We start from the raw sequence: 25,311 nt of genomic DNA, 5'->3' as shown, positions 1-25,311 counted from the left end.
GGCTTCAGAGTCAAACAGCACCAGTGACTTCAGCCCAACTCATTCATACTGACCAAGGTGCCAACCTGAGCTAGTACCATTTGTCTGCATTTGGTTCATTTACCTCTAAACCTTCCCAATTCATGAACCTGACCAATTGCCTTTTAAGCATTGCAGTTATACCTGCCTCTAGCACAGGGGTCCCCAACCTTTTTTACACTGCGGACCGGTTTAATATTGACAATGTTCTTGCGGACTGGCTGACCCGGTGGGGGGGGGGGGGGGTTGCCAACGGACAAGAGTAGCAGTCAAATACGTTGGGTTTACCCCGAGAAAGACTACAATGACCATGAAGCCTTGCGCGGGCACCAGTGCGCACGTGTGACTTGCGCATGCACGTACGTGCCGATTTTTTTCTACAAATGGTTTTTGGCGATTCTGTTTGGGGGGGGTGTTAATCACAACCGGAATATAGGTGATAAGTGGCTAATACACTCAATTTCGTTTCTAAAAGGGTTTCTCTAACGAATTTAATATTAAACACACAGTGCATATTTTCCTCGCATGAATATAGTGATAAGTCAATTACCAGGGGAGGACAGGGGAGCTTGAAGTAAGTGTTGAAGGAACTTCCAGTAGACGTGGTAGAGGCAGGTTCGATATTATCATTTAAAGAAAAAATGGATAGATATATGGGCAGGAAAAGAATGGAGGGTTGTGGGCTGAGTGCCAGTTGTTGGGACTAGGTGGGAGTAAGCGTTCGGCACGGACTAGAAGGGCAGAGATGGCCTGTTTCCGTGCTGTAATTGTTAAGTCACTTATATGTCAATAGCATCATAACATTTTAAATAACGTTTGAATATTAAACACACAGCACATATTCTCCCCGTATGAACATATAAAATCATTGCAACACACCAATATCGCTGAATCAGTGGGAGTCCTGGGCTGAATACTTGTTCCCTGCAACAAAACGGTCCTATGGAGGGGTGATGGGCGACAGCGATACTCGAAGGGGGTTCTTTCTGTCCAGTCTATTCCGCAATTTAGTTTTCGTTGCATTCATTGCAGAGATATGTTGGAAATGGAAGCAACGTTTTCAGTGCTTTTGTGACTATCTCAGGATACTTAGCCTTGACTTTGATCTGGAATGCTGGTAGAGATGTTATGTCAAACATACTTTTCAGCCCGCCGTCATTTGCAAGCTCGAGGAATTAATCTCCTTCTGGCGCTGACATGGATGACGCGCGGGTAATGACCTCGCGTGCATTCAAGCTCAACAGTGGGCATGACGGAATGAGGGAAGGTGCAGCTGACTCATATCGCCAAATCATATCGTTTCCTCACGGCCCGGTAGCGCATGCTTTGGGGCCCAGTACCAGTCCACGGCCCGGTGGTTGGGGACCCCAGCTCTAGCAGTTTGTTCCAAGTACCCTCAGCTTTCCTTTAAAGCTTTCCTCTCTTATCTTAAAGCAACGCCCTCTGATTTTAGATTCCTCTTCCCTGGGGAAACATGTGACCATCCACCTTATCTATACCTCTTGTGACTGTGATCTTAGTCACTGGGAGACACTGAAGATAGTGATAAAGAAGTCTTTATTCATCACAACAAGCAGGTATTTTCCTGGAGATCCTTGCGGTAGAGTCCCCCAAAGTCAATGTACATCACATTTTATAGCCTAAAAATCAAAAGTAACAAGATTCAATACAATTTCAATAGTTACACTGACATTATTTACTTCAACACTTTGAGTTTCATGGTGCTTACTCTGAGTTGTATGTCTCCAGTGGGTGACATCCCTGAATGTCCTGTCATGTACCCTGTGACGGGTTAAAGAACCAGCAGAAATAGAAAACACCTTGGAGTCTGGTATTGCCATTAACAAATACTATTTATTAGTAACTACGCAATACAGTAATATAAATTCAGATATATCAAACAGGTTAGCAAAGATTATAAGTATATAAGTGTGGAAATATAGAAACCAAGCTTCTTCAAGCCTAGGGGTAAGTGGATACAGTCTTACGGTGATGAGTAAAGTTCAGTTCAGTTCGTGGTATTGAGTTGAGTAGTGATGGGGAGAGAGAGAGATATTTGTAATCCAGGGTAAATGTCGAGAGAAGGCAATTACGTCGATATTCCACAGATTCCACAACAGCAATATAAAATAACAATAGTAGTAGGTTTTATCTCCGAAGTTGTTCCACTCCACACACAAAATATCACCGACAGTGATCTTCAACAGATATTATTTCAACCCAAGTGGTACCACACCCGAATTCAGCTATAGGTCTTTCCAAAGTGATGGCCACAGGATACTCAAACAGAATCCACATATGGATTATCACCAACAGTAGCTTATCGCTAAGGGGACCTTCTTCAAGGGAACCAACCCCAAACATACAACGTGATAGCCACTTATCCAGTTTCACGACATACGAAATAACTCCAACAGTGATTTGCCACAGGGGTGCCTTTCTTTAGTGAACTACCACACCCAAACAAGGGTAACACACAAGTGGTATTCACAAAGGTAACCCCCTCACCAGAGAACCCATTCTTGTGGATTAGCTACGTGACAATCACACTTTCGTATTCGAATGGGATCAAACTCACCCTTACGGGCTACTTAGAGAGAGAGTCCAAACAGTGACCTCTTTGTCACTGGGTTTCTTCTGTTTCAAACCTATCTCTCCGCTCTTCTCTTCCTGCAGACTTGTTCTAGTTGCAGAAAACTTGTGAGAGTCAATTATCAATACTCAGAATCGATCTCAACTCATCCCTTTTGGGCTACTGAAAGTTTAAATCAGGACCTCACTCACTGGTATCTTTCATTGATCGAATCTATCTTGACTCTGAGCATATATTTCTCTGTGTCTGTAACTATCCTTGTAAAAAGTAAACACGCTGCAGAGAAACCATAACATCGATTGTCCATCAAATAACTCCGCCTTTCTCTCTCTCTTTCCATGGCAACCCAGAAGCTGACAGTAGTAGTTAGTGTCCTTGTAAAAGTGTAAACATGAGCTGAAAGGCAGGCTCTGCCCCCCTCTCTCAGCAGAAATCGGAAAGTTAGTCTCAGTTCTCTCTTGTGCCTTAAAGTGACTGTCCACAGCAAATATGAACCCCAGGGGTACATAACAGTTCAAACACCTCTGCTGCGACAAGATGGTCTAACAGCTTCTGAAGACTGAGATACCAGACACCCAAATTTAATGATGAGGGCAGACTGATTACACAACTACCCCAACTATTGATAATCAATTGTGCTTGTGGCCATGTTTGATGTGCTAAGTGACAAAAATAAGTCTGGTCTGCAACTTCCTTGAACTCAGTCACAATGGTGCAAATAACTTGGCCTTTTGCCTGGTCTGATGCAGGCCAGTTAACATCCCAATGATTTACGTTTGGCTGATGCAGACAAGAAAGTCTCATTCATGGTCAGTTCACTTTGCAAACCACATCTCTTGAGACTGGTTCTCATTTGAATAAATATCTGCTGTATTCGTGAAATGTATAATTCCAGAATAATCCCCTTCGTCCCTTAGGATTTTATAAACCCCATAGGGATACCCCTGAGCTGTCTTAACTTCTGGGGAGAAAACTGCTGCCTATCCAGTCTCTCCTTGTAACTCACGTCCTCCTGTCTTGTTAACATCCTTGTGAATCTTATCTGCATGTTTTCCAGCTTAACATCCTTCCTATAGTTAGGTGACCAGATATGCACATAATATTCCAAATGTGGTCTCACCAACCTCAGCTCCCTGAAAAATAAAGGCAACTATGCTATATACCTTCTTCACCACTTTGTCTACTTGTGTCGCCACTGTCGGGAACAATGCCCTTGGATCCCTAGGTTGCTGTGTTCTTACTCCCTGGGGATCTGCCATTAACTGTGTTTGCTACTCCTCTTGTGGTTTAGCTTCCCAAAGTGCATTTCCTTGCACTTGCCTGAGTTAAACTTCATATGCCATTGCTTTGCCCACTTTCCCAGTTTGCCTCATTCTTTTCTTTCTTACTTTTGCTTGACTAATTCCCCTTGAATGCATTAATGCTATTCATCCCAATAACTCTTTGCAGTACCACATAACATATTGTAAGTTCTCTCTGGGTGAAGCAATCTCCAGAAATCCCACAGGTTTTGCAATAAAATCAAGGTGATTTTATTACCACCTTGCGGTGTTGTTGCATTCAAGCACAAATACTGTGGTGGAACTACTTCATGACATGGAGGTGCTGCAACATTTTGGTGCTAGTTAATGACACAAAGACACATCATCATCATCATCATACATGCCTTGTCATATGACATGGACCATCATGGTCATCCATTTTTTTTTTACAGAATTGGTTTGTCATTGCCTTCTTCTGGGCAATGTCTTTACAAGATGGGTGACCCCAGCCATCATCAATACTCTTTAGAGATTGCCTGTGTCAGTGGTCACATACCCAGGGCTTGTGATGTGTTACAGCTGCTCATATGGCTATCCACTACCTGCTCCCGTGGCATCATGTGACGCTGATCAGAGGGGCTAAGCGGGTGCTACACCTTGCCTACGAATGACCTGCAGGTTAGCAGAGGGAAGGAAGGCTTTACACCTCCTTTGCTAGAGACATACCTGCACCATGCCGCTGAAACCCAGACACTGTGCATGTTAAAATGGGTCATCTCATCACAATTGTGCACAGCGGTCCTTCCTCTGGAGTATTCCATTGGAAATGGAGAGATTGGTAAAGAAGCAAATGTGATCAGCTGCAGGGGGATTGATGGGATGACGAAAGGATCACAGAGCTAGGCACAAGTTGGTGGGGGTTAGTGGAGCGGGGTGTGGTGGAGATTGCTGTGTGTGAGCTTGAAGGGGCAGGTTGTAGAATGGAGTGGGTACTGGAGAGATAACTGAGAAATAGAGGAAATTAGTAAGGAGTAGGGACCAAAGGAGGTGCATGTGTGAGCAATTTGGATTCAATTTATACAAATTTGTTAAGTGCACCTCATCAGTAGGGTTTAGGTAAAATTTAAAGTGTTGAAAACATTTTGTGTTTCATAGTAGATGTGATTGTAGCTCTAAACTCTAAGCTCTGGTATCATTCTGATAGGTTCCTTCTTTGCATCTTCTCCAGTGTCATTTATAGCTAAAACGAAGGGGCATAATTTTAAGATGATTAGAGGAAATTTAAGGGAGATGCCAGAGGTAGTGTTTTTTTTTACACAGAGCAGTGGGTATGTGAAACACCCTGACTGGGGTGGGGAGAGAGGCAGATACATTAGGGAGATTTAGGAGACTCTTATATAGTTACATGGATGAAAGAAAAATGGAGAGCTATTTAGATGGGGAAGGGTTAGAATAGTTTTGCAGTAGGCACAGCATAGAGAGCCAAAAGGTTGGTATTGTGCTGTGCTGTACTGTTCTATGTTCTATTTCTCTGTATTCTTATAACTTAGAAGTCAGAATTGTTTACATATTCCAAAGACTGATTCACAAAGAGCTATTAAAACTTAAACCATTTTACAATTCTAATCAGAAACGAGAAAATTTGCAGATGCTGGAAATCCAAGCAACACACACAAAAAGCTGGAGGAACTCAGCAGATCAGACAGCATCTATGGAAAAACAGTTCAGTCAACATTTCAGCAGGGTCTTGGCCTGAAAAATTGACTCTACTTTTTTTCATAGATGCTGCCTGGCCTGCTGCATTCCTCCAGCCTTTTTGTGTGTGTGTTGTTTACAATTCTAATCCTCCAGGAACTAACCTCAGTGCTTTGTTTTCTTATTTGATGGCTTGTTCCCCATTCACGCTCAGTTACTTAGCACTTGGTCCATATCCTTGCATGTCTTCGCATTTCAAATGTTCATTTAGATATTCATATTAATAGCTAATGTTGGATTAAAAATGTAGTATCTTGTCATATGTAGTGAACTGACACTCTGTAGAGTTAGGTGCTGGACTAGTAGATCCTCTGGACCATTGCTTGTCATTTCTATTAATACCCCAAGATGCTGCTAATCCACCTTTTTTTTAAAAAGATATTACACAGTAACATGATAACATTTTCAGTGAACTAGATGATTTTAAATGGAATGCAGGAGACCAGACATGGCCAATATACAGGGTGTGTGGGAAACACAACCCTAACAATTTTAAGGCGTGTAAGAGAAACTTAGTCATTTTTTATCTAGAGCTACAGCGTGGAACAGGCTCTTCCAACTCTTCGAGCTGTGCTGCCCAGCAGCTCACCTATTTAACCCTAGCCTAACCACAGAACAATTTACAATGACTAATTAACCTACTAGTTGGTACGTCCTTAAACTGTGTGAGGAAACTAGAGCACCTGGAGAACACCCAGGTCGTGGAGAGAACGTACAAATTCCTTACAAATGGTACCATAATTGAACTCTGAACTCAGACACTCTGGGCATTGCGCTGCACACCGGGGATCCAAACAGGTTTTGGAGTGTTTAAAATAGCACAAAAGTAGGTGTCAGTGAGTTTAAATGGAAAGTGAGAATTGGGAGCTCTGCTGAATTTACAGGGAGCATAGGAAGCAGAACTTGATGTGCTTAAACAGCACAGGAAATGGACCCCCAGTGAGTTTAAAGGAGGGGCAGGGAACAAGTTCAGAGAGAGAGTGAAGGAAGTTCTGGGAACCAAACCTAGTGAATTGAACACTGAACCACTGGGATTTCTAGACAGGGATCTCCAGATTTTTATGGTATATTCATGCTTTGTTATCTGTCCAGTAACTAGTTCTCAGCACTGGGTAAAATATTATCTCTTCTGTGAGCGCTAACCTTGTCAATCAACCTTATTGAAAGTTTGACAATCTAAATGAAATAATCCTAATCCAAATAAATCACATCCACTGACTCCTTATCTATACGAATCATTAGAACTTCAAGCATGATATTTCTTCCTAAATCTGTACTGACTCTGCTAATTCCTCTTTGTTTTTCCATTTTTAGGTGTTCTATTATTATGCCCTTTATTATAGATCCCAGGATTCCCCTTATAATTGACATTAGCCTAACAGATCAGTTTTTGCATTTTTCCCTATCTTCCTCTTTTCTTAAATTATGAAATCACATTTGTCTGCTCTTTAATCTACAGGAACGATCCCTGAATCTATAGAATTTTGAATGGTGATGAACAGACCACTTACTTTCCCTGTAGTCACGCCTTTTAAAGTTCTGGGATGTCGATCATTTGGTCCTTGGTATTTAGCAGCTTTTCTTCTCATCAACTTCATCAGTACTATTTTGTCCACTAACACTTACTTCTTTCAACTCCTTGTGCCACAAATCAATCAGTTGCAACTGTAAACAATATATCTGTATCATGGTTGAATATTGCAGTCACAGACACATCACTTACATTGGTTTAAGTGGAAGCTTGAAAGTAAAACAAGCTACAAATTGACAAATCTTGCAATAACACAATCTGAAATAAGCATATAATCAACCAGCAGATTGGATGGACTGCTGCTTGGTCCATCAGTGAGCCTTTTCTTTCAGTGAATGCAGATAGTATTTAGTAGGAAGTTTAACCTGTCATTACTCTGTCATAAGTTCAGATATGGCTGCAAAAAGTCAAAATGCATTCTAAGTTACCTGACTGTTTATTGAACAGCTTCACCAGTCTCCAACCTCACATTTGTGATAGTGCTTTAGAAAAATGTTATAAATAAGAACTGCCTTGAAAAATCTCTGAAATTCTTTTGTAATTACTTGTCAACCATTTACACCTTCTTTACTACCATTCACATTTTCATCTCTCTTACCAATCCTCTAATATGTCTTTCTGAAACATAGACACAGCCATAAACACAAGGGATTCTCCAGTGCTGGAAATCCTGGGTAATAGATAGAAAATGCTGGAGGAACTCAGCAGGTTAGGCAGCATCTATGGAACGGAATAAACATCTGTAATTTTGGCTGAGACCCTTCATTAAGATTCATGGCTAATTTCTTCATCATTCCTTTGTCCTCCATTTTAACTCTATTTTAGGTGTCTAAGTTCAACACTTCTAATAAATAGAAATAGATGTGTACTTTGCTACGCTGATTCATGGAGATATGGAGAAGAAAGAACATCTTTGCGTGACCTTGTTTTAAGTGGGGAGGCTGATGCATGGACTGCCACTACAGAGTCCTTGACAGATCAAGATCAGGGTGCAGTGGCATGGGATTCTTTACTGCTGCAGCCTTCCTCTGCCTTCACTGCCGTTGTGATGTATCATAATCTTTTGCCAGTTCCACAGTTGAGGTCTTGTGTGGAACCTTCCCTTTGACCTTACCAGCACGGGTGGCCATTCCAGGAGCAAAGTGCCAGATGACTAAAGTCTAGACAGTGTCAATATCAGGAAGTCACAAGCCTCTCCACCACGACAAGCTGATGAACCTCTGAGAAGGCATGGAGATACACAGTATGGAAACAGACCCTTCAGTCTATCCTGTATATCGCCGTGAATCAATGTAGCAGTCAATACCATTTACACTAATCCTACTTTAATCCCATTCTTTGTGTATCTCCATTCCATAATGAAAAATAATCTGATTTTTACTTTTATACACACACGCACGCCCACACAGTTTATATTGAACACGAGAATCTGAAGATACTGGAAATCCAGAGCAACACATACTAAATGCTGGAGGAACTTAGCAGGTCAGGCAGCATCTATGGAAGGAATTGAACAGTCAATGTTTTGGCTGAGACACTGGAAAGGAAAGAGAGAGACACCAGAATAAAAAGTTGGGAGAAGGGCAAGGAGGATTAGCTAGAAGGTGATAACTGAAGCCAGATGGCTGGGAAAGGTAAAGAGCTGGAGAAGAAGGAATCTGTTAGGAGAGGAAAGTGGACGATGGGGGAGGGGGAAGAAGGAGGGCATGGGGGGTGCGGTGGTGAGGTGATAGGCAGGTGAGGAGAAGAGGTAAGGGGCCAGAGTGGGGAATAGAAGAAGAGGGAGATTACTGGAAGGTGAAATTGATACATCGGGTGGAGACTACCTAGATGGAATATGAAGCGCTGTTCCTGCACCCATAGAGGCCGTGGACAGACATGTCTGAACGGGAATGGGGATAGGACCATGGACTGACATGGTGGAATGGGAAGTCATGGCTCAATAAAGTGCTTTAGACGTGTACTCAGCATTGTAGTACAGGTACAACATACAGGAGTGCAAAGATGTCCATGTAATTCTTCAGTAGTGTATGAGGGATAAAATATTGTCCAGAGCCTTCCTACCCTCCTTTATGATAACTCCATGGAAAGAAAAGAGATTGAAGCCAGAATAAGAAGGTGGGGAGAGGTGAAGGAGTACAAGTGAGAAGGTGAAGGTGCCACTGTAGTGTAGCAGTTAGTGCGACACTACTACAACTCGGAGTTCTGTAGTTTGGAGTTCAATTCTGACATTCTTCTGGAAGGAGTCTATGTCCTCCCCATGGAATGCGTGGGTTTTCTCTGGGTTTTCCAGTTCCTTCCCACCGTCCAAGGACTAACTAGGAAGGTTAATTGGTCATTGTAAATTGCCTCTTGATTAGGTTAGGGATAATCAGGTTAGATGGGGGTTCCTGGAAGGAGTGGCTCGAAGACGCGCGCTGTATCACTAAATAAGTGAAGCCAGGTTGGGGGGGGGGTGGAGGAGTTGAAGAAAGAAGCTGGGAAGTGATAGATGAAAAAGGTAAAGGGTTGGAGAAAAAGGAATCTGATAGGGAGGAGAGTTGACCATGGAAGAAAGGGAAGGAGAAGGGGCTCCAGGGGGTGATAGGCAGGTAACAATAAGAGGTAAGAGGAAGGCCAGAGTGGGGAATTGATAAAGAGCGAAGGGGAAAATTACAAGTCCGTCAATCCCATTGTGTCCATGTTCTAGCTCTGTCTGTCCTTCCTTTCAGACTTGTATAACCTAACCTCTCCCTTTCTCTCAATCCCTCCACTTGCTGACATACTGCTCTTGTTAAACCCACCCAAAAAGCACTAGCAAAACTTCCCTGTGACAATATAGGTGCTCCTATAGTTTGGGTCGGAGATGATATTAAAATTCTAGGATATACCAGGAATGCTTAAAAATCTTAACACATCCTTCTATTTATTTAAACTATTTGTTATACTCTCACTTTACAGTTAGTTTTTTTAAACAAACTGATAGTGTTCTTGACAATATCCTTAACAAAATTGATTTGTTGACAATATTTTAGAAAGTCCTAATTACTACCTCTTCTATTTGTTCTTAAAGTATCTATGGAGCTGGAGCACTTCCTTAAAGTTGAGTTCATCAAGCTTGAAGCTTGTTTTTAAATCATATATAGATTCTGAAATTGTTTCATTGAAGTCTACAAATTTGAACATAGAACAGTGCATCACAGTATAAGCCATTCAGCCCATAGTGTTCCAAATTTTAACCTACTCTTAAGATCGTTCTAACCCTTCCCTTCCCACATAGCTCTCCATTTTACTAGCATCCTTGTGCCTATCTATGAGTCTCTTAAATGTCCCTATTGTATACCTCCTCATCACCACCCCTGGAATCACATTCCACACATCCACCACTCTCTGTGTAAAAAAAACACTAACCCTGACATTCCTCCCCCACTATACTTTCCTCCAATCACTTTTAAGTTATTGCCCATTGTATTAGCGATTTCGCCTTGGAGGAAAAAGTCTTTGGCTACCAACTTTATCTATGCCTTAATCATTGATCATCTTAAGCTGTCAGATTGTAATCGTAAAATCATCCTATATGCTTTTATCAAGTCACCTCTCATTCCCCTTCACTCCAAAGAGAAAAGCCCCAACTTGCTCAGCCTATCCTCATGAGACATGCTCTTGTGAATTTTGGAGGTGGAATACAATGCCCAGACGTTACTAGATCATGTTTCTTGTCTATATGAGCGAGGAGGAATTTCTACCCCATTTTGCTTGCGAAGACATTGCAAGGTAAATATTTGCATAAAACAATGGAAGCGTGTGAATAATTTCCCTTTTACTCAAATAACCAAAGCATTTCCTTCTTAGACCCAGCAAAGGGAATTAACTGCGCGGCACGTGAAGGAAACTGAGAAAGAAATGAGTCAACGATTAAGAGCGCAAAAGGAGCAGTATGAATCAACTATCCAACGGCATCTAACGTTCATTGATCAGGTGAAATCTCTTTACTTTTGGCTTCATTTTACACTCAATCTTATCTGAATAAAAATATCCCAAGTTAGGCAAGATAACCTACAATCAGAATGGTAAAACAGAAAACTGATGATTTAGCAATGCACATTGTTTTCCATTGTTAGGTGGTCTGGCACCTGTAGTATTTAATAGGGTTGAGATAGTAATTTTGTTTCAGATAATGTTATTTTGGTCTCTGCAGGCTATGTTGTTGTGATTAAAGTGATTAATAAAGGCAATTGGTCTAACCAAAATCAGAGTTGAGTTTATTGTCATATAGGTGTGCACAGTTGCAGTGAAAAACTTGCTTGCAGCAGCATCATAGGCACATAGTCATATAATCAGCCCTCATGAGAAAAACATCAATGAAACAATAAAGAGCACAATTAAAACAAAAGTCCATCTTAGTATAAATTGATCAAAATGACAAATTTAAATAGTACCCTAGTCTCTTGCTTTTATTTGATGGGTTCTGCATTCTTTAACTTGCCGTTGAGATAGTGACATTCTGGTGCTAAACTCCTTATTCTGGAATGCATATTTTATTTTTCTGGGAATCTCCTATTTGTCTTCAGGAAGAAGAGAAGATCACTGTAGAAATGCAGGTTTGGATTAGAACAGATTATTTCTCATGCTTCCCAAGAACAGGGATGAAGGGCATTGTATCAGTATTGCAATGGAATAAAGGGAATTCCAGAGGCATGAAAGAAGAGCTTGCCCAAGTGGATTGGAGTGGGGTACTGGTGAGGATGATGGCAAAACGGAGATGGCTGAAGTTGCTGGGAATAGTTTTCAAGGCACAGAATAGATATGTCTCACTGAAGAAGTTCTCAAGTGGCAGGACTAGGAAACCGTGGTTGACAAGGGAAGTTAAGGGCTGCATAAAAGCCAAGGAAAGGGCATATAAGGTAGCAAAAGTGAATGGGAACTCGGATGATTGGAAAGCTTTTAAAATCCAGCAAAAGGCAACTAAAAAATCTATAAGAAGGGAGAAAATGAAATATGAGGGCAAACTAGCCAATAGTATAAAGCAGGATACTAAAAGTTTTTTCAGTTATAAAAGAATAAAAAGGAGCTCAGAGTTGATATTGGACTACTGGAAAATGATGCTGGTGAGGTAGTAATGGGGGATAAAGAAATGGCAGATGTACTTAACAAGTACTTTGCTTCAGTCTTCACTGTGGAAGACACTAGCAGTGTGCCAGAGCTCCGTGAGTGTCAGGGAGCAGGAGTGAGTGCCATTGCTACTACGAAGAAAAAAGTGCTAGGCAAATACAAAGGTCTTTACCTGGACCAGATGGACTATATCCCAGGGTCCTGAGAGAGTTTGCTGATGCATTAGTCATGTTCTTTCAATAATCACTTGATTCTGGCATGGTCCCAGAGGACTGGAAAATTGCAAATGCCACTCCACTCTTTAAGAAGGGAGAAAGACAAAAGGGAGGAAATTATAGGCCAGTTAGCCTAACCTCAGTGGTTGGGAAAGTGTTGGAGTCCATTATAAAGAACAAGGTTTTAGGGTGCTTGGAGACTAATGATAAGATAAGTCAAAGCCAGCATGGTTTCTGTAAAGGGAAGTCTTGCCTGACAAATCTGTTGAGTTTCTTTGAGGAAGCAGGGTGGACAAAGGCAAGGCAGTGGATGTCATTTACTTGGATTTTCAGAGGGCGTTTGATAAGGTGTCACATATGAGGCTGCTTAACAAGATAAAATCCTGTGGCATTACAGGAAAGATACTGGCATGGATAGCGGAATGGCTGACAGGCATGGGGCAGCGAGTGGGAATAAAAAGAGCCTTTTCTGGTTGGCTGCTGGTACCTAGTGATGTTCCTCAGGGAGCACTACTTTTCACATTGTTTGTCATTGATTTATATGATGGAATTGGTGGCTTTGTGGCAAAGTTTGCAGATGATATGAAGATAGGTAGAGGGGTAGGTAGTGCTGAGATTGCAGCAGGACTTAGACAAATTGGCAGAATGGGCAAAAAAGTGGCAGATGGAATACAGTGTTAGGGAATATATGATAATGCATTTTGGTAAAAGGAACAATAGTGCAGACTGTTATCAAAATGGGGAGAACATTTAATCATCAGAGGTGCAAATGGACTTAGGAGTCTCGTGCAAGACTCTGAGAAGGGTAATTCACAGATTGAGTCTGGTATTGAAGGCAAATGGAATGTTGACATTTATTTCAAGGAGAATAGAATATAAAATTGAGATAATGCTGAAGCTTATAAGACATTAGTTAGGCCGCATTTGGAGTATTGTCAACAGTTTTGGGCCCCTTATCTCAGAAAGGATGTAATTGTAAAGTCCAGAGGAGGTTCACGTGGATGATTACAGGAATGAAGAGGTTAACAAATGAGGAACATTTGGCTGCATTGGGCCTGTACATACTGGAATTTAGAAGAATGCATGGGGATCTCATTGAAACCTACTGAATGTTGAAAAGATTAGATAAGGTGGATGTGGAGAGGATGTCCAGAACTAGAGGACACAGGCTCAGAATTGAGGGACGACCTTTTAGAACAGAAGTAAGAGGAATTTTTTTAGCCAGAGAGTGGTGAATCTGTGTAATGCTTTGCCACGGACTAAGGCGGAGGCCAAGTCTATTGGTATATTCAAAGAAGAAATTGATAGATTCCTGATTGCTTGGGGCATCAAGACATATGGTGAGATGGCAGGTGTATGGGATTGAATGGGATCTGGGATCAGCCATGTTGAAGTATCATAGCAGACTTGATGGGCTGAATGGCCTAATTCTGCTCCTACGTCTTATGGATGTTTGGCGGCTCTCAAAGCAGTTCAATAAACCCAATGACCCCATTTACTTCCCTGTAATCAATTGTCCCACTCCATTGCTACCATCCACCTGCACCGGGGTAGTTTATGGTGGACAATTTACCTACTAATCTTCATGTCTTTGGGATGTGGGAAGAAATCTCAAAATCTGGGGGATGCTCCGGAGCCAATGGAAGCATGTGCAAATTCCACTCCATCTGTCCTATTGTATTTCAGGTCAAAGACTTTGCGTCATGACCATGAAAAGATGAAGATTAAAATATTTTAAATTGTAGAGAAAGGGATGTGAGATTGAGAGAACTGGGATGTCAAGACACAGTTCAGTACTACTGCAATGCTGGATGTAGAATCCTGGAGATATTCCCTTTACCCTAATTGTCCAATCAGTAGACTCTCTACAACTTAAAATCATCCTCCCCATTCCCAGTGAGCGTGCTTTGTTTTGAAATGTTAACTCCGTATCTCTTTCCACAGATGCTGCCTGATCTGCTCAGTGTTTCTGGAATAGTATCTGCAATTTTTTTTGATTTACATACGAAATGTAATGCATCAAAAGTTATGAATTAGTGTGGTTTATTTTCAATTTGGGTGAGGATAACAAAGTGAAGGTTGATGGATGACCTTTAGAAGTATGAAATATTAATCGTAGAAACAGTGTATTTTCTTTTGAAGGAATAATTTTACTTAAAATGCTGAGACCTGTAGAAGTGTTGGAGGCAGAATGCTGGGCAAAAGGCTGGGCAAATTGCTTGATGGAGAAGAGAATAAGGATGCTGATCAAAGTGCATAGGAAAAGACCGGGAGGCTTGAGCGATGTGTAAATGTTGACGTGAAATGGTTGGGTTATTTGACTTGTTCTTTGTTGCACATTTTGTGTAACTCTGTGAAGTGCAAATGTTGAGCACCCTGCAGTTAGTGTGCTGTAATCTGGCTTATTTTAAAGCAGTCAATGCATGTGCACATAGTTTTGTATGACCATTTTCTCCATATACAATGTTGGAAAATGCCTGGTCAAGCACTTTGGTAGTAGAAATAAATGTGCAGACTATTTTCAAAATGGGGCGAAAATCCAAAAATCTGAGATGCAAAGGGACTTGGGAGACCTTGTGTCGAACACCTTAAAGGTTAACTTGCAGGCAGAGTCTGTGATGAGGAAGGCAAACACAGTGTTAGCATTCATTTTAAGAGGTCTAGAATACAAGAGCAGAGATGTGATGCTGAGGCTTTATAAGGCACTGGTGAGGCCTCATAGAACAGTACAGCACAGTACAGGCCCTTCAGCCCACAATGTTGTGCTGACCCTTAAACCCTGCCTCCCATATAACCCCCACCTTAAATTCCTCCATTTACCTGTCTAGTAGTCTGTTAAATTTCACTAGTGTATCTGCCTCCACCACTGACTCAGGCAGTGCGTTCCATGCACCAACCACATCTGGAGTATTGTGAACAGTTTTGGGCTCTTTATCTAAGAAGGAGTGTGCTGACATTGGAGAGGTTTCAGAGGAGGTTCACAAGGATGATTGAAAGGCCTAGACAGGGTAGATGCGGAAAGAATGTTTCCCGTGGTGGGGGAGTCCAGGACAAGAGGGCACAGACTCAGGATAGAGGGGCATCAATTTAAAACAGAAATGCAGAGAAATTTCTTTAGTCAGAGGATGGTGAATTTGGGGAATTACCACAGGCAGCTGTGGAGGGCAAGAGGTTGGGTGTATTAAGGTAGAGCTTGACACGGCATCAAAGGTTACGGGGAGAAGTCCAGGGTGTGGGGCTGAGGAGGAGAGAAAAGGATCAGCCATGATTGAATGGTGGAGCAGACTCAATGGGCCAAATGGCCTAATTCTGCTCCTATGTCTGGTGGTCTTGTGTTGGGAAACCCTCCACTACAATCCATCCTCACCCAAAACAGAGGTCTGAAAATTAATCTGTGATTAGATTACAGTGTGGGGGAGGGGGAAGAGAAGAAAAGGATTTTTGGTTGATCTGATCAGGATCTTTATTGACATTGCTGGTATTATTCTGTGATGCTAATCATTGAGACATAGCTCAAAAGTTTCAAAATGACTGGAGTAGAAACGGATAACAGTATTTTCTCATTGCAGCAACAATTCAGTTTCCCACGCTAATGTTGCACGTCCAACAGTATACAGAGGAAGCTCACCCATGCAGTTGTACACTTGATAATCTAAGGTTAAAAACCTTTTTTGTGCAAACACAATAGTTGCTGGTTGCTGAAATCTGAACTAAAAGCAGAAAACGTTGGAAACCTTCAGCATATTGGGTGACATCTGTGGAAAGGGAAACTGAATTAACGTTTGGTTCACACTTTACTGGCTCTAATGAAGAACTTTTGCAGTCTGGATAAGTTTGTATCTCTTCGTACTGAATGTGAGGTTGCAGCCCCTTTGAGTATTTCAGTGGTGTGTTCCTCAAATTCTGCTTGCACTTCAGCTCCATGCTCCCAATCCTTGGGCATCTGGTACAGAAGCTGTGGTGGGGTAGAAGTGACCTACTCAAGGGTAGAAATAACTTGCTCAAGTGACCCGTTTGTTGATCTGGTCCTTGACCTGATTCACAGATCCAGATCACAGGCCTTTGTAGGGTCTGTCAATGCTGTTTGCTTGCTCTTCAATGGTTACGTTTATAATGAAGTATCTTCAGAGAGGCAGCACATAGTGTTCATGGTGATGTGTGTGAGAGAGACAATGACAGCATATGGTATTCTGGAGGACTTCTAGGATTCGAGTGCACCATAGTGTCTGGAGAACATTGTGGACAGTGAGAGCAACATTCTACTTCAACTGGTTTGTGGTTAGTATTTTATTTGAAGCCACATCACTAAAGCACAAAGGCAAAAAAATAACAAGAGGGTTACTTCTTATCCGCATTCTGAAATAGTCTAGCAAACCAGTAGATAAGTCTGCTCTGCAAAGCAGTATCCAGATTCTATGGCAGAGTAAGAGAGTTTGCCATTCATCTTGAAGGAACCTGAAAGAGTATAACCCTAAACCATACCTGCTCATTTGAAAATGCAGTGCATTTGGTTGTCTATTATAAAACACTCCAAATAATTTATTTAGTGCTGTTGCATTGAGTAGATCTGCAGCTGGATCTTCAGCTTCCTCACAGACAGGACCCAGGCTGTAAAAATAGGGGACAAGCTCCCCTCTACAATCACTTTGAGCACCGGTGCCCCACAAGGCTGTGTACTCAGCCCCCTGCTGTACTCACTGTACACCCATGATTGTGTAGCCAAGTTTCCATCGAACTCAATATATAAGTTTGCTGACGACACCACAATTGTAGGCCGTATCTCGAGTAATGATGAGTTTGAGTACAGAGAGGAAATTAAGAACCTGGTGGCATGGTGCGAAGACAATAACCTATCCCACAACATCAGCAAGACGAAGGAATTGGTTGTTGACTTCAGAAGGAGTGGCGGACCGCACAACCCAATTTACATCGGTGGTGCGCAGGTGGAACAGGTCAAAAGCTTTAAGTTCCTCGGGGTCAATATCACAAATGACCTGACTTGGTCCAACCAAGCAGAGTCCACTGCCAAGAAGGCCCACCAGTGCCTTTACTTCCTGAGAAAACTAAAGAAATTTGGCCTGTCCCCTAAAACCCTCACTAATTTTTAATAGATGCACTGTGGAAAGCATTCTTCTAGGGTGCATCACAACCTGGTATGGAAATTGTCCTGTCCAAGACCAGAAGAAGCTGCAGAAGATCACAGCGCAGCACATCACATAAACCAATCTTCCGTCCTTGTACTCACTTTACACTGCATGCTGTCGGAGCAGTGCTGCCAGGATAATCAAGGACATGACCCACCCAGTCAACAGACTTTTCGTCCTTCTTCCCTCCGGGAGAAGGCTCAGGAGCTTGAAGACTCGTACGGCTAGATTTGGGAACAGCTTCTTTCCAACTGTGATAAAACTGCTGAACGGATCCTGACCCGGATCTGGGCCGTACCCTCCAAATATCCGGACCTGCCTCTTGGTTTTTTTGTACAACCTTACTTTCTTTTCTATTTTCTATTTATGATTTATAATTTAAATTTTTATTATATTTACTATCGATTTGAATTCCAGGGAGTGCGAAGCGCAGAATCGAATATTGCTGTAATGATTGTACGCTGTAGTATCAATTGTTTGACGACAATAAAGTAATAAAGTAAAGAGCATATTTCAAAATAATGTTGAGTTGGATTACAGGAAGAAGAGAGAGAGCCTACTGAAGTGGTGTCATGGCAATTATATTTTCCTTAGTGTCAGCAAAACTAAAGAACCGGTTACACACACAAAATGCTGGTGGAATGCAGCAGGCCAGGCAGCATCTATTGGAAGAGGTACAGTCGACGTTTCGGGCCGAGACCCGTCGTCAGGACTGGCTAGTCATTGACTTCATGAAGGGAGATTGGGACATGCTCCTGTTTACTTCAATGGTGCTGAGCTCAGGAGGATTGAGAGTTACAAGTTCCTCGGAACGAACATACTGGTCCAATCTTTTTGAGGTTGTTCATGATAAAAAAAAGCTTATTCATGTCCTCTTTGAACCTCACCAATTTTTATCTATGCATCTATCTGGATGCATCGTGGCTTGGTATGGCAACTGCGCTGCCTATGACCACAAGAAACTGCAGAGAGTTGTGGACAAAGCCTAGAACATAATGAAAACTAGCTACCCCTCCGTGGATTCTGTCTACACTTCTTGCTGCCTCAAGAAAGCTGCCAGCATAATGAAAGACCGCCGTCCGCCCCAGACTTTCTCTCTTCTCTGTCTCTCCCATCAGACAGAAGATATAAAAGCCTGAAAGCACATATCAGCTGGCTCAAGGCCAGCTTCTATATGCTGTAGAGGACTATTGAATAGTTCCTAGTACAATGAGATGGACTCTTGACCTTATTATCTACCTTGTTATAACATAGAACATAGAATCGTACAGCGCAGTACAGGCCCTTCGGCCCACAATGTTGTGCCGACCCTCAAACCCTGCCTCCCATATAAGCCCCCACCTTGAATTCCTCCATATACCTGTCTAGTAGCCTCTTAAACTTCACTAGTGTATCTGCTTCCACCACTGACTCAGGCAGTGCATTCCACACACCAACCACTCTCTGAGTAAAAAACCTTTGTCTAATATCCCCCTTGAACTTCCCACCCCTTACCTTAAAGCCACGTCCTCTTGTATTGAGCAGTGGTGCCCTGGGAAAGAGGCGCTGGCTATCCACTCTATCTGTTCCTCTTATTATCTTGTACACCTCTATCATGTCTCCTCTCATCCTCCTTCTCTCCAAAGAGTAAAGCCCTAGCTCCCTTAATCTCTGATCGTAATGCATACTTTCTAAACCAGGCAGCATCCTGGTAAATCTCCTCTGTACCCTTTCCAATGCTTCCACATCCTTCCTATAGTGAGGTGACCAGAACTGGACACAGTACTCCAAGTGTGACCTAACCAGAGTTTTATAGAGCTGCATCATTACATCACGACTCTTAAACTCTATCCCTCGACTTATGAAAGCTAACACCCCATAAGCTTTCTTAACTACCCTATCCACCTGTGAGGCAACTTTCAGGGATCTGTGGACATGTACCCCGAGATCCCTCTGCTCCTCCACACTACCAAGTATCCTGCCATTTACTTTGTACTCTGCCTTGGAGTTTGTCCTTCCAAAGTGTACCACTTCACACTTCTCCGGGTTGAACTCCATCTGCCACTTCTCAGCCCACTCCTGTATCCCATCAATGTCTCTCTGCAATCTTTGACAATCCTCTACACTATCTACAACACCACCAACCTTTGTGTCGTCTGCAAACTCACCAACCCACCCTTCTACCCCCACATCCAGATCGTTAATAAAAATCACGAAAAGTAGAGGTCCCAGAGCCGATCCTTGTGGGACACCACTAGTCACAACCCTTTAATCCGAATGTACTCCCTGCATCACCACCCTCTGCCTTCTTCAGGCAAGCCAATTCTGAATCCACCTGGCCAAACTTCCCTGGATCCCATGCCTTCTAACTTTCTGAATAAGCCTACTGTGTGGAACCTTGTCAAATGCCTTACTAAAATCCATATAGATCACGTCCACTGCACTACCCTCATCTATATGCCTGGTCACCTCCTCAAAGAACTCTATCAGGCTTGTTAGATACGATCTGCCCTTCACGAAGCCATGCTGACTGTCCCTGATCAGACCATGATTCTCTAAATGCCTATAGATCCTATCTCTAAGAATCTTTTCCAACAGCTTTCCCACCACAGACGTAAGGCTCACTGGTCTATAATTACCTGGACTATCCCTACTACCTTGTTTGAAGAAGGGGACAACATTTGCCTCCCTCCATCCTCCGGTACCATTCCCGTGGACAACGAGGACATAAAGATCCTAGCCAGAGGCTCAGCAATCTCTTCTCTCGCCTCGTGGAGCAGCCTGGGGAATATTACGTCAGGCCCTGGGGACTTATCTGTCCTAATGTATTTTCTATTTTTCTATTGATCTATTTCTATGATTTTCTTTTTTTTTGATTCTATATTTTCTTTTTCTATGATCTTTCTATTTTCACTGCACATTCTCTGTAACTGAAATTCTTTATTGTTCATTCTGTTATTAATTTGCCTTCCACTGTTGTAATGAATTGACCAATATGAACAGCAGGAAGAACAAATTTTTCACTGTACCTTGGTATATGTGGTAACAATAAGCTATGATCTTGGGAATGAGGAGTGTTTGGTGGCTCTGGGCCTGTACTCACTGGAGCTTAGAAGAATGAGTGGGGATCTCATTGAAATCTATTGAATATTGAAAGGACTAAATAAAAGTGAACATGGAGATGATGCTTCCTATAGTGGAGGAGTCTAGCACCAGAGCCTGCCGCCTCAGAATAGGACATCACTTATAGAACAGAGATGAGGATGAATTACTTTAGTCAAAGTGGGGGGTGGGAGGTTGGGGGGAGGAGGTGAATCTGAGGGATTCATTGCCACAGCCTAATGTGGAGGTCGAGTCATTGGGTGTATTTAAAACAGAATGTATTTTAAAAGGATTCAAAGGTTCATTTATTATCAAAGTACATAACTTTGAAATTCTTCTCCAGATAGCCATGAAACCAAAAAAAAAAGAACAGCAACAGGATCATCAACCCCCAAATCTCCCCTCCCCTGCACAAAAAAACAAACAAGAAACAAAACAGGAACATTGACTCACAAATCCCCCTCCCCTGCACAAAAAAACTAACAAGAAACAAAACAGGAACATTGACTCACAAATCCCCCTCCCCTGCACAAAAAAACAAACAAGAAACAAAACAGGAACATTGACTCACAAATCCCCCTCCCCTGCACAAAAAAAACTGAGAACCATCAGGTGAAAAACACAGAATATAAATAACTATAAGACTGAAAATAAAAGTCCATAGTGCAAATCTATATTCATAACCAAAAACACAGAATACCTCGGTAATATCTTCCATCCAGCACAGCGACAGGCCACACAGTCTCCCTTCTCTGGCAGCAGAGTGATCCCACCAGCGATTAAAAGGCAGACAGCCCATACTTACCTCCTGCATTTGCCTCAATGTTTCAATCTCCCTCGTCGCTTTAATCGGTGAAAAATGAAAGCTTTAATTAGCAAAATGGAGTCGCAATCAGCTCATGCTTCCCCCTCCCCTCCGTAGCCTCCTTGCTATGAGGCTTGCTACTTCCCGGAATCCTCTTGATCAAAGCGCTGGATCGCACAAACAATCCCCAAACTGCAAATCACAGGCTCTAACAGCTCCAGAAACACATTCAAGATGAAAAACAGGTATAAAAGAGGTGAAATAAATAATTTTGTGTTCTATCCAGAAGATGACAACAGTGGGTGCATTTTACATAGGTGTCATCTTGACCGGGAGGTGTGAAAGCTTACAGGAAGAAGGCAGGTGAATAAAGTTGAGAGAGATAATTATCAGCCATGATGGAAGGGGTGAGCAGACTTCATGGGGACAAATGCCCTAATTTTGCATCTGTGTCTTATGGTCGAAACCAGTTTACCAATTTTGTTATTGCATTTTACTTTAATGCTTCCTATTTGGTCCACCTGGCTAGGTTGCATGACTTTCAAGTAGTAGGATTTGAAGTAATTCAAATTTAAAGCAAAGGATCTCTTTGAATGTTTGTGAGAGCTAAATTTAAGTTTATTTTCTACTTAATGTCCTGTTGCTTTGGTAGCAACTTTCTGAGTTTTTTTTAAATTTATTCTCAACAGCTAATAGATGACAAGAAAGGGTTAAATGAAAAATGTGAGTCTGTGGTAAATGAACTGAAGCAGGTGGACCAGAAATACACTAAGAAAATCCAGCAGATGCAGGATCAGCATGATCTGGTGAGCATTACAAGCACTGTCTAAATGAAATCACATTGAATTTGCAGTACAGGTCATATGGCCCAACCAGTCAACAGATGTATTGATAGTCCACACAAACCTCATTCTGCTTTACATCATCACCCCTATCAGCATATGCTTTTATTTTTGTCGTACTGTCTCTCTGCCCCAACTAGTTCTCTATAATTAATTTTAATTACTTCCTGTGATTCCACATTCAAACCACTCCTTAGATGAAGATGATTTTCTATAAATCCCTTTTAAAATTTCAAATAACCTATTCTCTGGCTTCCAGCCGGGTACAGGTATCACCACCGATACCTGTGTATACCACCGGACTAGGCATCATATCTGATGAAGATGGCGGAGTTTATCATCACAGCATCGGTGAAAATCGATACCTGTACCTGGCTGGAAGCCCAAGAAGAGTTTAATCATCATATATGCTAGGAAAGCACTAGTTCCTTTTTCCTTTTAAGATATATCACTGACTGTCATGTTCAGTTTTAAACATTTCGAAAATGATAACATTTTCTATTTTTAAGAGCCCCTTTATAATTTTAATCCTGGTTTCATCCTTTCAATCTCTTATTTGCTCTTTTTCTGTTTTTTTTTTCCATTCATTAGATTATATGGAGACCAGAACTCTTTAACTTTATGGTCAAGATAGGATTCTATATTTTTGGAATAAGTTCTCAGATTTTGAATTTTATTCCCCTAAAATGAACTCTTGAGTTTTGTTAGCTCTTGTTATGAAGTTGTTAACCGCATTGCAACTTCTGCTAATTTGTGAATCCTAATCTTTGGACTGCTTTTGATCCAGCACACAAATTTAAACACTTGTCTGTCAGCAAGTGATCTTATTTTGTGTCCCGCAGAAAATACCATATCTCATTCACCTACAGTATCATGCAAAGGTGTGTGTGTGTGTGTGTGTGTGTGTATGTGTATATATATATATACACACACAAATACATACATACATATATATATATATATATATATATATATATAATAAGCTAGGGTGCCTAAGACTTAGTAATTTTATGTATTGCACTGTACTCCTGCCACAAAAAAAAGAAATTTCATGACATGTGAGCAATGATAAATCTGATTCTGATGTGGGTCTCTATTATGGATTGAGAGTGGGAAGGGGGCAGGAGGAGGGAATAATCACATAGGAAAAGGGGAAGGGAGAGTGGAGGGAATGGGAAGCATCAGAGAAACATTTTGTAATGATTAATAAACCAATGGTTTGGAATCAAGTGACCTTGCTTGGCATCTCAGGGCTGGTTGTGTCTGCAACCGCACCACTCCCCCTCCACCCTGCCCTGGCACTCTTTCTCTGCCACCTCTCCCACACCCCTCCTATGGTGCTGCAACCTCACCATTCCCAACATCCTTCGCACAGTACTGTTGATTGAAATTTATTTACAGGAGAAGATAAACAGTCTACATTTCAGGCTGAGACCTTTCTTCGGGACTACCTAGGATGAAGAGTCTCAGCCCAAAATGTTAACTGCTTATTCCCCTCATAGATGCTACCTGACGTGCTGATTTCCTCCAGCATTTTGAGTGTATTGCTGAAAATTTCCAGCATCCGCAGAGTCTCTTTTGTTTTCAAAATTTATTTGCTTATTTTATGCATCCATTCTGCAAGTTTGTTGATGCTGTTTTTCAGGGTTTTTTTTGTTCTGAATCACTGCAATCTTTCTGGTTGTTTATTCCCCAAATCTCACCTGCTTTCATTTAAATATAATTCTCTTAAATTAGGTTTAATTGAATGCTTTTTGGAAGTCCATCTTTTATATTATGCATGTCTACTCTTTTTACTTAAAATAAATCAACAGGGTTATTTAACATGAACTTTTGAAACATAGAAACATAGAAAGCCTACAGCACAATACAGGCCCTTCAGCCCACAAAGCTGTGCCACACATGTCCTTACCTTAGAATTTTACCCATAGCCCTCTATTTTTCTAAGCTCCATATACCTATCCAGAAGTCTCTTAAACGACCCTACTATATCCGCCTCCACCACCATTGCTGGCAGTCCATTCCATGCATTCACCACTCTCTGCATAAAAAAAACCTACCCCTGACATCTCCTCTGTACCTACTTCCAAGCACCTTAAAACTGTGCCCTCTCGTGTTAGCCATTTCAGCCCTGGGAAAAAGCCTCTGACTATCCACACGATCAATGCCTCTCATCATCTTATACACCTCTATCAGGTCACCTCTCATCCTCCGTCACTCCAAGGAGAAAAGGCTGAGTTCACTCAACCTATTCTCAAAAGGCATGCCCTCTAAACCAGGCAACATCCCTGTAAATCTCCTCTGCACCCTTTCTATGGTTTCCACATCCTTCCTGTAATGAGGTGACCAGAAATGAGCACAGTACTCCAAGTGGGGTCTAACCAGGGTCCTATTTAGCTGCAACATTACCTCTCGGCTCCTAAACTCAAATCCATGATTGATGAAGGCCAATGCACCGTATACCTTCTTAACCACAGAGTCAACCTATTTCACACTCATGAATTCCACACTCATGATTTTTCATTATATTATTGATTGCTAAGAATTTTCTAGAGCTTCTTGAAGCAAAGCTATTAGAATCCTCATTACCTCTGTTGTTAAGATTATCGATCTATCGGCCCCTGGGTTTGTTCTTGAAATTGGGAATGACATTAGCTATTGACTAGTTCTGGCAGTATGTCCGTTGTTAAATCAGAATTATTTTGGTTATTGGTGGCACTTGCAGCACAATTCAGCTTATGTCAGATTTCTTTAAATGCAAACAACAATTAAAAAAAGCCATCCATAAACTTCGACTATTTTTTGCATCAGACTTTTAGAGAAATATTATGTGAAACATAAAAAAGAACCAATATTGCCACCTACTACATTTATTCCACATTAATTTATATAATTAATAAGTACTATATATAATTTATGTTTTGTGCTTACTGTTCTACAGAGAATTCAGTCATTTAACTTACAGACTTTTAAG

At 41.6% G+C, this 25,311-nt stretch overlaps 1 protein-coding gene across 1 annotated transcript in view; it reads left to right on the top strand.

Annotated features, from left to right (window-relative positions):
• cep131 (centrosomal protein 131) overlaps positions 1-25,311 on the top strand; it is a 149,693-nt gene that overhangs the window by 85,978 nt on the left and 38,404 nt on the right. Inside the window, exons 17-18 of the mRNA XM_072242397.1 lie at positions 10,991-11,116; positions 22,185-22,301. Coding sequence (XP_072098498.1) covers positions 10,991-11,116; positions 22,185-22,301 — 243 coding nt within the window. The remainder of the gene's footprint in view (positions 1-10,990; positions 11,117-22,184; positions 22,302-25,311) is intronic.

Source organism: Mobula birostris, chromosome 24 (assembly GCF_030028105.1).
Source record: "Mobula birostris isolate sMobBir1 chromosome 24, sMobBir1.hap1, whole genome shotgun sequence".
Lineage (NCBI taxonomy): Eukaryota > Metazoa > Chordata > Chondrichthyes > Myliobatiformes > Myliobatidae > Mobula > Mobula birostris.
Note: the sequence above shows the minus strand (reverse complement) of the source record. Positions and strands in the feature narration are given on the sequence as shown.